The 12,558-nt window shown below is 44.8% G+C and overlaps 1 protein-coding gene across 3 annotated transcripts in view; it reads left to right on the top strand.

Annotated features, from left to right (window-relative positions):
* Positions 1-9,007, top strand: part of ACOT9 (acyl-CoA thioesterase 9) — a 77,443-nt gene extending 68,436 nt beyond the window's left edge. For 2 of the 3 annotated variants that reach the window (XM_030933953.1, XM_010374114.2), the window contains 7 exons: positions 2,477-2,544; positions 3,681-3,792; positions 4,542-4,632; positions 4,805-4,890; positions 5,319-5,406; positions 5,554-5,704; positions 6,083-9,007. In XM_030933953.1, the coding sequence (XP_030789813.1) occupies positions 2,477-2,544; positions 3,681-3,792; positions 4,542-4,632; positions 4,805-4,890; positions 5,319-5,406; positions 5,554-5,704; positions 6,083-6,195 (709 nt within the window). In that variant the 3' untranslated portion in view covers positions 6,196-9,007. The remainder of the gene's footprint in view (positions 1-2,476; positions 2,545-3,680; positions 3,793-4,541; positions 4,633-4,804; positions 4,891-5,318; positions 5,407-5,553; positions 5,705-6,082) is intronic. The other variant, XM_010374121.2, reaches the window with a different exon arrangement.
* The last annotated feature ends 3,551 nt before the right edge of the window (positions 9,008-12,558 follow it).

Genomic DNA, 12,558 nt, shown 5'->3' with positions numbered 1-12,558 from the left:
TGGTGTCATCCATTTCTCCAAGTAGTTCTGGGGTTCCTTTTAGTGGGAACTGGTATTTAGACCTCAAAATCTGGGCACTGGAACAGTACATTGTTACTAGTTTGTTATTGTTTCTAGGCCTTTTCAGTGGACAGAGCTAGGATATATTTTAAACAAACAAAAAGCCTCATGAAGGCTTGGCGCGGTGGCTCACGCCTGTAATCCCAGCACTTTGGGAGGCCGAGGTGGGCACAGATCACTTGAGCCCAGGAATTTGAGACCAGCCTGGGCAACATGGCGAATCCCCATCTGTACTAAAAGTACAAAAAATTAGCCAGGTGTGGTAGCATGTGTCTGTAGTCCCAGACGATGTGGGAGGCTGAGGTGGGAGGATCACTTTAACCCAGGAAGCGGAGGTTGTAGTAAGCCAAGGTTGTACCACTGCACTCCAGCCTGGGCAACAGAGCAAGACCCTGCCTCAAAAAAAAGCCTCATGGTCATTTTCAAGTCAGATTTAACCATATAGTCTTCAACTTACTTTACGTCATCTTTTTTTCTCTTAAATTGAATTACTGGTTTCTAACAGTTACACCCAGACTGAGAAAAACTAATTGTGGGGGTAGAGCTGGGGTGGGAGGAATTGCTCTTTGCACAGGACAGAGTCCAGTGGCCTATGGGAAATCTCGTTTGTATTAGAAATTTGATTTAGGAGTCTGCAGTGAAAAATATTTGCTGCTGCATGGAAAGCTGACTTGGAAAGTCAAATTAAGATAGAAAAATATGTTGGTCACTTAGTGATCTGAGGGAAGAATAACACCCCTCTACTCTGGCCCTTCCTGCCAGCCCCAGCTGACCTGCTGTGGCCGGTGACTGGCCTGGGGCTTCTATTCAAGCACTGAAGCCATTGCTGCAAGTTTCACTCCCAGCTGATGCATGTCACTCTTCCAAGCTGTTGTTTCAATTCTTTTGTTTTTTTGTTTTCAAGACAGTGGTTGGCTCTTGTTGCCCAGGCTGGAGTGCAGTGGTGTAATCTCGGCTCACCACAACCTCTGCCTCCTGGGTTCAAGTGATTCTCCTGCCTCAGCCTCCCTAGTAGCTGGGATTACAGGCACCCACCACCACACCCAGCTAATTTTTGTATTTTTAGTAGAGACGGGGTTTCACCGCATTGACCAGGCTGGTCTCGAACTCCTGACCTTAGGTGATCCACCTGCCTTGGCCTCGCGAAGTGCTGGGATTACAAGGGTGAGCCACTGCCACCGGCCTGTTTCAATTATTTTGTTTCCATTGTTGTTTCATCAAATCTTTGGATTCTACCACAGTGAAGTATTATCCCTTTTCCCTTATTTTTTATTTCAAGAAATTTGATGCTTACAGAAAATAGAAAGAATAATGCAACAAACAAATGCCTTTCACCTAAATTGTATTACATTTGCATTATTCTCTTATCCTCTCTCTATAAATACACATATTTACATATTTTTTCCCATGAATCATTGGAAAGTAAGTTTGAGACTGCTTCACCCATTCAGGAGTTCAGCATGTATTTCCTAAGAACCAGGCATTTCTACATAACTTCAATGCCTTTACTATATCTGAGAAATTTAACAATGATACAATTATTTAATATGTGATCCATATTCAGATTTCACCAGTTGTCCCTAAAATGTCCTTTATAGCTATCTCCCTGATTCAGGACCCAATCCATCAAGGATTGTATATTGCATTTGGTTATCCTGTTTCTTTAGAATAGTCTCTATGGCATTTGCTGTCCTTCAAAAATTGATATTTTTAGAGTCCAAGCCAGTTTTCCTTTCCCTTTTTTTTTTTCTTTTTTTGAGACAGAGTTTCGCTCTTGTTGCCCAGGCTGGAGTGCAGTAGCACAATCTCGGCTCACCACAACCTCCACCTCCCAGGTTCAAGCAATTCTCCTGCCTCAGCCTCCCGAGTAACTGGGATTATAGGCATGTGCCACCACGCCCGGCTTAATTTTGTGTTTTTAGTAGAAACGAGATTTCTCCATGTTGGTCAGGTTGGTCTCGAACTCCCAACCTCAGGTGACCCGCCTGGCTTGGCCTCACAAAGTGCTGGGATTACAGATGTGAGCCACCATGCCTGGCCTAAAGCCAGTCTTCTTGTAGAATGTTCTACAACCTATATTTGACTGTTTCCTCATGATTAGAATCAGGTTAAACATTTCACAATTGCCGTTATCCTTTTTATAATGTGAAGTTTCTAGTGTGCAATTAAGGCTGTAACCGTAAGGCTTCCCTAATTGTTCCAGCGTTCACATGTAAGGCAAGCAGTAAGCACTACCCAAAATGAAAAGCAGGTTCTTTAAAACTAGTAGGTGATTAGTAAAACTAGTAGGTGATTAGTAAAACTAGTAGGTGATTAGTAAAACTAGTAGGTGATTAGATGAACTAGTAAGTTCATCTTCAAGTTTTATTAGATAATGGCGTAACTTAAATTATATTCTTTTTTTTCTTCTTTTTAGGCCGGCATTTGTAAATCCACTCATCCTTGAAAGCCCAGAGGAAGAGGAGCTCTTTAGACAAGGAGAATGTACATTAATTTGTTTATAATAAAATAAATTTGAAAAGCACATTAATTACACTGCAGAAGAGATTATTTAAGATTTTTTATGGGTTCTTCATACCAGTCAAATGTCTTTTGTTTGTTTGTTTGTTTTTTTGAGATGGAATCTCTCTGTGTTGCTAGGCTGGAGTGCAGTGGTACCATCTCGGCTCACTGCAACCTCTGCCTCCTGGGTTCAAGAGATTCTTCTGCTTCAGCCTCCTGAGTAGCTGGGACTACAGGTGTGTGCCACCACACCCAGCTAATTTTTGTATTTTTAGTAGAGATGGGGTTTCCCCATATTGGCCAGGATGGTCTCGATCTCCTGACCTTGTGATCTGCCTGCCTTGGCCTCCCAAAGTGTTGAGATTACAGGCGTGAGTCACTGTGCCTGACCCAAATGTCTTATTCATACCAATAATTTATTGAAATTAAAAATATGCTATTCTTTGTTCTTTGGAGTCCTTACTTTGAATGATTTTATTGATCAGACAATATTTATTAAGTGAAGTAATTTGTTATCTCAGTTTTTTTTTTTTTTAAAGACGGGTTCTTGCTCTGTTTCCCAGGCTGGAGTTGGGCTTGGGTCCAGGAGTTTGAGGCTGCAATGAACTATATTGTAGCCTCGACCTCCTGGGCCCAAGCTATCCACCACCTCAGCCTCCCGAGTAGCTAGGACTATAGGCACATGCCACCATGCCTGGCTAATTAAATTTTTTTTTTTTTTTGTAGAGACAGGGGGTCTCACTATGTTGCCCAGGCTGGTCTTGAACTCCTGGACTCAAGCGATCCTCCTGCCTCAGCCTCCCAAAGTGTTGGGATTACAGGCATGAGCCACTGCACCTGGCCTATTTTCTCCGTTTTAATGAAGTGAGAAATGCATCTTGATGGGATAACTGCAGGTCAGGGCTCTGGATCAGGATGATACCAAGTGATCTCACACTGAACCAATATAATTTCCACGTGGAACCAAAGACTCACTGGGAGTTTTATGTGGCCTCTGCAGTTTTCTCTTGGATACGTGTATAATTTTCAGTGAGATTTTGAATGGCACCCCAGGTCAGAACGCCCTGTGCTGTAGTGTGACCCTCCTGATCATTGCTCCTTATTCTCCCATGTTTCAGTGAACAAGGGGAGAAGAATTGCCTTCAGTTCCACATCATTACTGAAAATGGCCCCCAGCGCTGAGGAGGGGACCACCATACATGAGATGTTTCTCAGCACACTGGATCCAAAGTAAGGATGGTGAGATTCCACGTTGGAAAAACATTTAAACCTTGGCCTTTTTTTTTTTTTTTTTTTTTTGAGACACAGTTTCTTTCTTGCTACCCAGGCCGGAGTGCAATGGCATGATCTCAGCTCACCACAACCTCTGCCTCCCGGGTTCAAGCAATTCTTCTGCCTCAGCCTCTGAGTAGGCATGGACCTCCACGCCAGGCTAATTTTGCATTTTTAGTAGAGATGGGGTTTTTCCACATTGGTCAGGCTGCCTGCCTCGGCATCCCAAACTGCTGGGATTACAGGCGTGAGCCACCGCACCTGATCTTTTTTTTTTTTTTTTTTTTTTTTTTTTTTTTAGACAGAGTCTTACCCTGCCGCCCAGGCTGGAATGCAGTGGCGTGATCTTGGCTCACTACAACCTCTGCCTCCCGGGTTCAAGCAATTCTCCCATCTCAGCCTCCCAAGTAGGTGGGATTACGGGTGCCTGTCACCATGCCCAGCTAATATTTTTTGTATTTTTAGTAGAGATGGGGGTTTCACCATGTTGGCCAGGCTGGTCTCAAGCTCCTGACCTCAGGTATCTGCCCGCCTCGGCCTCCCAAAGTTTTGGAATTACAGGCATGAGCCACCGTGCCTGGGCTAAACCTTGGCCTTCTTTAGAGCCACAGTTGTCTGAGTGTATTGGGAGTGACTTGCAAATGTTTTTACTTTTCAACAAGAGAACCATGGCATTAACAGGGTTTAATAAATATTCATTTGTATAGGACTATAAGTTTTCGGAGTCGAGTTTTGCCCCCTAATGCGGTGTGGATGGAGAATTCAAAACTGAAGAGTTTGGAAATTTGCCACCCTCAGGTATTATAATTTAGTGAGAAATCCGAATGGGATAGCTTCCATTCATGATATTTGTCCAAGATTTGACACACCTTTAAACTGGCCTTTGTCCTGTGGCATTGTTAATTCCTCTGTTCTGTATACAAAGGTGGCCATAAGTTTGTACTCATTGATATTTATTTATGTCCTGTAGGAGCGGAACATTTTCAATCGGATCTTTGGTGGTTTCCTTATGAGGAAAGCATATGAACTTGGGTGGGCTACTGCCTGTAGCTTCGGGTGAGTTATATGTAAGGCAGTCTTAACTTCTGAGAAGCAATTTATATCACCCCACTGAAATGAAACATTTCAGACCAGTCTGGGTGTGTGTGGAAATATGTTATGTTTTTAAATGAATACCACACTGATACCAGCTGAGTTTGATCTTCATTTTAGAAGGTTGTTTCTCTGACTTTGTAAGTTCATACATTTGAAAAACCACTGAGAAAATACAGTGATGATATGTAGAAGGGAAAAGATACAGTTATTTTGGCCCTAATCTGCTCACGATGGCATCTCTTACCATTCCTCACTGGTAGGATCTTTTCCCCCTTGTCTAAGTTTATTCTTCATTCATTGTTATTTTGCTTCAGCTAGTTGTTAGGGAAAAAAATTGAGATCATCTGAATTTTGTAGTATACCCCAAATTCTGTCTTTTCCCCCAATAGTGGTTCTCGACCGTTTGTGGTAGCAGTAGATGACATCATGTTTCAGAAACCTGTTGAGGTTGGCTCATTGCTCTTTCTTTCTTCGCAGGTAGGTGTGTGATGAGAGTTGACATACAACTTTTTTTTTCATTTGAGCCTAGAAGTTTCTATATCCAAAAGCCACTGTTTTCTCTTATGACTGTCCTTTTCCCCTTCCTAATGCAGTTGACTGACTATAGTGTCTATAATCTGTTAGGTATGCTTTACTCAGAATAATTACATTCAAGTCAGAGTACACAGTGAAGTGGCCTCCCTGCAGGAGAAGGAGCATACAACCACCAATGTCTTTCATTTCACGTTCATGTCAGAAAAAGAAGTGCCATTGGTTTTCCCCAAAACATATGGAGGTAAGTAGTGATTATTGCTTGTCCCTAACAAAGGGAAGAACTTCTAAGGACATTTTTCTCCTTTTGAATTTTAGGAAGTGTATTGATGCCTGTCAGCACAAGAGCATGTCTTTAGGAGATTTTGCTTTTGAGATTTGGCAGCCCTGAAGACCAAAGATGCCTGTGACCCCCAGGCAGGCAAGCAGCCACTGGTAGTCAAAAACTGATCTAGCCAAAAGGAAGGGGACAGGAGTCATGGCCTGCTTCTTTGGGAATGTGGCACACCCCCGGCCCAACAGTGCATCTTGTTCTGTCCCAGTGTTCCCAAGTAGTCTTGTGTTTATATGATGGTTTTCTAAGGTGTTACAAGTTTCTCCAGGGTTCTCTCTTGTGTTTCAGAGTCCATGTTGTACTTAGATGGGCAGCGGCATTTCAACTCCATGAGTGGCCCAGCGACCGTGAGAAAGGACTACCTTTGGAACCCTAGGAACACCACATTTGTTGAAAACTAGCACTCCACCCACAGTGACGTGGTATCTGATGAAGACCTGATCGAGTGTATTGGTTTTAGTGTTGCATCTAATCCTCCATACAGGAGGAGGATGTATTCAGCCTTTAGGATGATCAGAAAAGCAGAAAGAGAGAGTGGCCAGATGGGGCTGAGGGGAGAAAGAATTATTAAACAATAAATACTTTCAAAACAATTTTTTAATTATGAACCTACCATGTTGCCTCCTATCTTCTAAAAAAAAAAAAAAATTGAGAGACTGGGTGCGGTGGCTCATTCCTAGAATCCCAGCACTTTGGGAGGCTGAGGTGGGTGGATCATGAGGGTCAGGAGATCAAGACCATCCTGGCCAACATGGTGAAACCCCATCTCTACTAAAAATACAAAAAATTAGCCAGGTGTGGTGGCATGTGCCTGTAGCCCCAGCTACTTGGGAGGATGAGGCAGGAGAATGGCTTGAACCCAGGAGGTGGAGGTTGCATTGAGCCGAGATCACACCACTGTACTCCAGCCTGGGCGACAGAATGAGACTCTGTCTCAAAAATAAATTAGTTAATTGAGGATACCATTGGATGCATTCTTTTCTTACACATGTTGCAACTGTCAGTATACAAGGTTTCCTGCCAGGGTGTTTGGATGACATTCTTTAAACCTAACCAGTTCCTCTGTGCTGTCTGAATCCCATCAGCCATACATGATTCCTTTGCTTTCCTCTATTTCCCAACTTTTGTTGTCAGAGGGTAGATGAAAAGTTGGGGTGAGGGGATTTAACAAAAGATACTGCATCTGTAAAGATTTGTGGGAAGATTTGGGTCTGAAACCATACCATGAGGAAGGTGTGTAGAGATGATCTAGATAAGGAAAAACACAGGACCATTTGGTCATTCTTTCATTCACCGGACAGCTATTCAGCACATTCTGCTGGTGGCTAGGCAGGATATATCTGATGTAAAAAATAGGAACCACAATAATAATAGCTGCTTACGTTTATGGAGCATTGCCATGTGCTAGGTAGGCACCATCCTCAGCACTTGGCAGGTCTGAGCTCCTTTATTCCAATCAACACTATGAGGCAGGTTCTGTAACCCCCTCTTAGGGTTAGGCCATTCAGGAAACTGAAGCACAGAGAGCTTAAGTAACTTGCTCGAGGTCTGACGTGTAACATGTGGAGGTGCTGGGATTCAAAACCAGGCAGTGTGGGTCCAGGGCACTCTTGACCAGTACCTGTACTGCTTTCAAGGAATAGAGCAAGAGAGGTCATACCTAATATCACAGTGTCACCTAGGAAGCCCAAGGGAGGCATTCCCGTTAATCTGCAGCCCAGGCCGGGCGTGGTAGCTCATACCTGTAATCCCAGCACTTTGGAGGCCGAGGTGGATGGATCATGAGGTCAGGAGTTCAAGACCAGCCTGGCCAAGATGGTGAAACCCCATTTCTACTAAAAATACAAAAATTAACCGAGCATGGTGGTGGGTGCCTGTAATCCCAGCTACTCGGGAGGCTGAGGCAGAGAATTGCTTGAACCCGGGAGGTGGAGATTGCAGTGAGCCGAGATTGTACCACTGCACTCTAGCCTGGGTGGACAGAGCGAGACTCCATCTCAAAAAAAACAAAACCCCAAAAAAATCAGCCAAGACCATTTCTTTTTCAACAGGAAGGTAACTTAGAAGAAAAAATAATCTCTGGGAAAAGTGCTCCCAAGAAGGAAGCAATATTTACTGTGGGTTCTACATTAGTGTTCACAAACTTGGCTCTGCCTCAGAATTAGGTGGAAAGCTTTTTTTTTTTTTTTTTGAGACAGAGTTTTACTCTGTTACCCCGGCTGGAGTGCAGTGGCGCGATCTCAGCTCAGTGCACCCTCTGCCTCCTGGGTTCAAGCAATTCTCCTGCCTCAGCCTCCTGAGTAGCTGGGATTACAGGTGTCCGCCCCCACGCCTGGCTAATTTTTGTATTTTTAGTAGAGATGAGGTTTCACCATGTTGGCCAGGTTGGTCTCGAATTCCTGACCTCAGGTGATCCACCTACCTTGGCCTCCCAAAGTGCTGGGATTACAGGCGTGAACCATTGCACCCGGCCGGTGGAAAGCATTTTTAACAACAATTTTTTAGGCCAGGCACAGTGGTGGCTTATGCCTGTAATGTCAGCACTTTGGGAGACTGAGGTGGGAGGATCGCTTGAGACCAGCCTGGGAAACATAGTGAGACCCTGTCTCTACAAAAAGTTAAAAAATTATCCGAGCATGGTGGTGTGCACCTGTAGTCCCAGTTACTCAGGAGGCTGAGGTGAGTGGATTGCTTGAGTCCAGGAGTTTGAATCTGCAGTGAGCTATGATCATACCACTGCACTCCAGCCTGAGTGACAGCAAGGCCCTGTCTCAAACAATTTTTTATATTAGTTTATGTAATGTTTATTGAAATCACAGTGTCAACAAGCACCTCTGGCATGAAATAGTCACAGGAGCAAACACAACTATCTCTTGGAAGCATGCAGTTTGACTAATGGAATCAAGTATATGCTGTACTGTAATAACTTGTCTCTCCATGCTGTAATGCCATCCTGACTGAGATTTACCTGGCCCTTCAATACAGCATTTTGCATATCTACCTATGACATGACGGGGGGTGGCTAACGGGGAGGGATGCACCCTGGGGAGTTTTGTGAATGTGTTAAGTGGAGTTAAGAGACCTACTGCATGCTATTGTATAGATTATATATTATATATTTAACCATTTGCTGCTGTACACTGAAGCTTTTTCTAGTATTTCCTTTTTGCTATTATAAACAATGTTGCAGTAAATATCCTAAATACTCTAAAACATTTGACCCTTAAATTATTCTCTTTGGAAAAATATTAAATGAGGTATTTAGGTCAAATAGTAGGCACACGTTGAAGGCTTTGAATATGTATTTCATGTGACCCTTCAGAACAGTTTCACACAATCACTGACACATTGGCAATTTCCCTGAACTTTGCCAATTTTTATCTTTTCTTTTAAAAATATCTTTGCCATTTTGATAGGTGAAAAATGACATTCTGCTGGATGTGGTGGCTCACACCTGTAATCTCAGCACTTTGGGAGGCCAAGGCAGGCAGATTGCTTGAGGTCAGGAGTTCAAGACCAGCCTGGGCAACAGGGTGAAAACCTGTTTCTACAAAAATACAAAAATTAGCAAGGTGTTGTAGTCTTGCCAGTGCACCAAAATGTAGCCATCTCTGGTTGTCTCAGATAGTATCCAGAGTTCTTTGTCTCACGGAGCACAAACACAAGGGTGAGGTTGCAGTGAAAGTTTAAGAAGCAAAATAAGACAGCTCTCCGCTGGGTGCGGTGGCTCACACCTATAATCCCAGCACTTTGGGAGGTCGAGGTTGGTGGATCACCTGAGGTCCGGAGTTCGAGACCAGCCTGACCAACATGGAGAAATCCTGTCTTTACTAAAAACACAAAATTAACTGGGCGTGGTGGCACACGCCTGTAGTCCCAGCTACTCGGGAGGCTGAGGAGAATCGCTCGAACACGGGAGGCGGAGGTTGCTGTGAGCCGAGATCGCGGCATTGCACTCCAGCCTGGGCAACAAGAGCAAAACTCCATCTCAAAAAAAAAAAGAAAAAGAAAGCTCTCCGCAGCGGAGAGTGGGGGCCTGAATGGGTTGCCCGCTATGAGGCTGGGGTCGGGGGTTTTTGCGGACTGGGAAGGGGAAGGAATTTGCTTAGTCTGTGAGCTGTCTTGGAGAAAGCGAAATTCAGCTTGGCTCGGGACCAATCAGGAGCTGAATTGATGATTCATTGGGGCTACTCAGCTTGGCCCGGGACCTATCAGGAGCTGAAGTGAAAGCTTGGCCCGGGACCAATCGTGCTGAAGTAATTCTTAGAGGCCAGGGCTCAACACTGGAAAAAGGAAAGGGCCCACCGGAGTCGTCGGAGCCCACGGTGTTCATGCCTACAAAAGGAGAAGAAACTTTTTCCTGGGAACCTGATGATTATACAGAAGACAAAGACATTTCTATGTCAGGTCTTGTTCCCTTATCTGAGTGAGCTGGAGGTTTGTGCAAGTTTTTATCTGAGTGGGCTGGAGGTTCTCCGATCTGTGCAGCCGCGGGCTTGTCTCCAGGCACACCACCACCCTGTGCTAGTTCCCTTATCGGTGCCTGCAGCTTGATTTTTATCCCCAGGCTGCTTTTTATGTTATGTGGGGATGAGGCATTGACCCGTGGGTTGGGGGCTCTTTGGGGACCCTCCCCTTGCTGTCTACCTAAAGAAAGCTAGCTAACTCCTCTCAGCGTGATGGTGCACACCTGTAGTCCCAGCTACTCAGGAGGCTGAACTGGGAGCATCGCTTGAGTCCAGGAATTTGAGGTTGTAGTAAGCCAAGATCACGCCACTGCACTCCAGCCTGGGCAACAAGTGAAACCCTGTCTCAAAACAAACAAACAAACAAATAAAGCAAAAACAAAACACCCTGACATTTGTTAATTGCCTTTCTTTGAATTCTACTGAGATTGAAATTAAATTGCTTATTGTCTTTTTTGTCTTTTTGTTAAATTGTTCACGTAATTTTGGACACCAGAATCTTCACCCCAAATCTGGCATCTACCAATACAGATATAAAAGCTAGAGGTTTCTATTTTTAATACAGGACTTTAAGAAGATGAGATGAAGCAAACTAAAGGATATACACTAGGTTCTGGATTATTAGTGTTATGTCCCTCTCAAAGAATAAAGGAGAATTTTTGGCTGGGCACGGTGGCTTCGCCTGTAATCCCAACACTTTGGGAGGCCGAGGTGGGTGGATGACCTGCAGTCAGGAGTTCAAGACCAGCCTGGCCAACATGGTGAAACCCTGTCTTTAACAAAAATACAAAAATTAGCTGGTCATGATGGCAGGTGCCTGTAATCCCAGCTACTCAGGGGGCTGAGGCAGGAGAATCGCTTGAACCTGGGAGGCGGAGATTGCAGTGAGCCGACATCGCGCCATTGCACTCCAGCCTGGGCGACAGAGCGAGACTGCATCTGAAAAGTTAAAGGAGAATTTTTAACCAGTACCAGCACTGCTAAGTTCTAGCATACATCTTCCTCATGTGAGTAGGACATTGTTTTATATTAAATAGTCTGTGCTGAGATCCCAGTTTTACTTCATTTATTAACAAGTTCTTTTTTTTTTTTTTTTGAGACGGAGTCTCGCTCTGCCGCCCAGGCTGGAGTGCAGTGGCCGGATCTCAGCTCACTGCAAGCTCCGCCTCCTGGGTTTACGCCATTCTCCTGCCTCAGCCTCCCGAGTAGCTGGGACTACAGGCGCCCGCCACCTCGCCCGGCTAGTTTTTTGTACTTTTTAGTAGAGACGGGGTTTCACCGTGTTAGCCAGGATGGTCTCGATCTCCTGACCTCGTGATCCGCCCGTCTCTGCCTCCCAAAGTGCTGGGATTACAGGCTTGAGCCACCGCGCCCGGCCTATTAACAAGTTCTTAGTTTTCACCTTCATACTTCTGCAATGTGTAGTCTTTGAGGATGGTGTCTTTGCCACTGGTTTCTTTAGAAGAGTTTACTTCATTCTAGTATGCTTTGCACTGTGTTGGGCATGTCCATGTGATTCTGTGGTAACCCAAATCTTCTGTCAACATGTTCCATTTGATGCCTGTGTTTGCTCTGATCCGATCTGCTTTCTTTCACCTCTTTGAATAGAGCCAAGCACTCGACTCCTGGAGAACTGAACGGTCACCCAACTCCCCTGGGATTTCAACATTTTTCTTTTTCTTTTCAATTAGTTTGTGCAGTTTATCTTTCTAAAGACGTACTTAATTTTGTGGGATGGCTGGGCTCAACTGGGAGGTTCTTCTTTTCCATGTGGCATTAGCTAAGGTCACTCAGCTCTGTTCATCTGGGGCTGGGCCATCTGGTGCCTCAGCTGGGGTGGCTGAGGTGGCTGGCTACCAGGCTGGTTGGATTTCCTTTCTTTTCTTTTCTTTTTTTTTTTTTTTTTTTTTTTTTTTTTTTTTGAGGCAGAGTCTTGCTCTGTCGCCCAGGCTGGAGTGCAGTGGCCGGATCTCAGCTCACTGCAAGCTCCGCCTCCCGGGTTCCCGCCATTCTCCTGCCTCAGCCTCCCAAGTAGCTGGGACTACAGGCGCCCACCACCTCGCCCGGCTAGTTTTTTGTATTTTTTTTTTTTTAGTAGAGACGGGGTTTCACTGTGTTCGCCAGGATGGTCTCGATCTCCTGAACTTGTGATCCGCCCGTCTCGGCCTCCCAAAGTGCTGGGATTACAGGCTTGAGCCACCGCGCCCGGCCTCCTTTCTTTTCTTTTCTTTTTTGAGACAGAGTCTTGTTCTGTCACCCAGGCTGGAGTGCATTGGCACGATCTCAGCTCACTGTAGC

Source organism: Rhinopithecus roxellana, chromosome 7, assembly GCF_007565055.1.
Source record: "Rhinopithecus roxellana isolate Shanxi Qingling chromosome 7, ASM756505v1, whole genome shotgun sequence".
NCBI lineage: Eukaryota > Metazoa > Chordata > Mammalia > Primates > Cercopithecidae > Rhinopithecus > Rhinopithecus roxellana.
The sequence above is the reverse complement of the archived record's forward strand: the minus strand, read 5'-3'. Positions and strand labels throughout refer to the sequence as shown.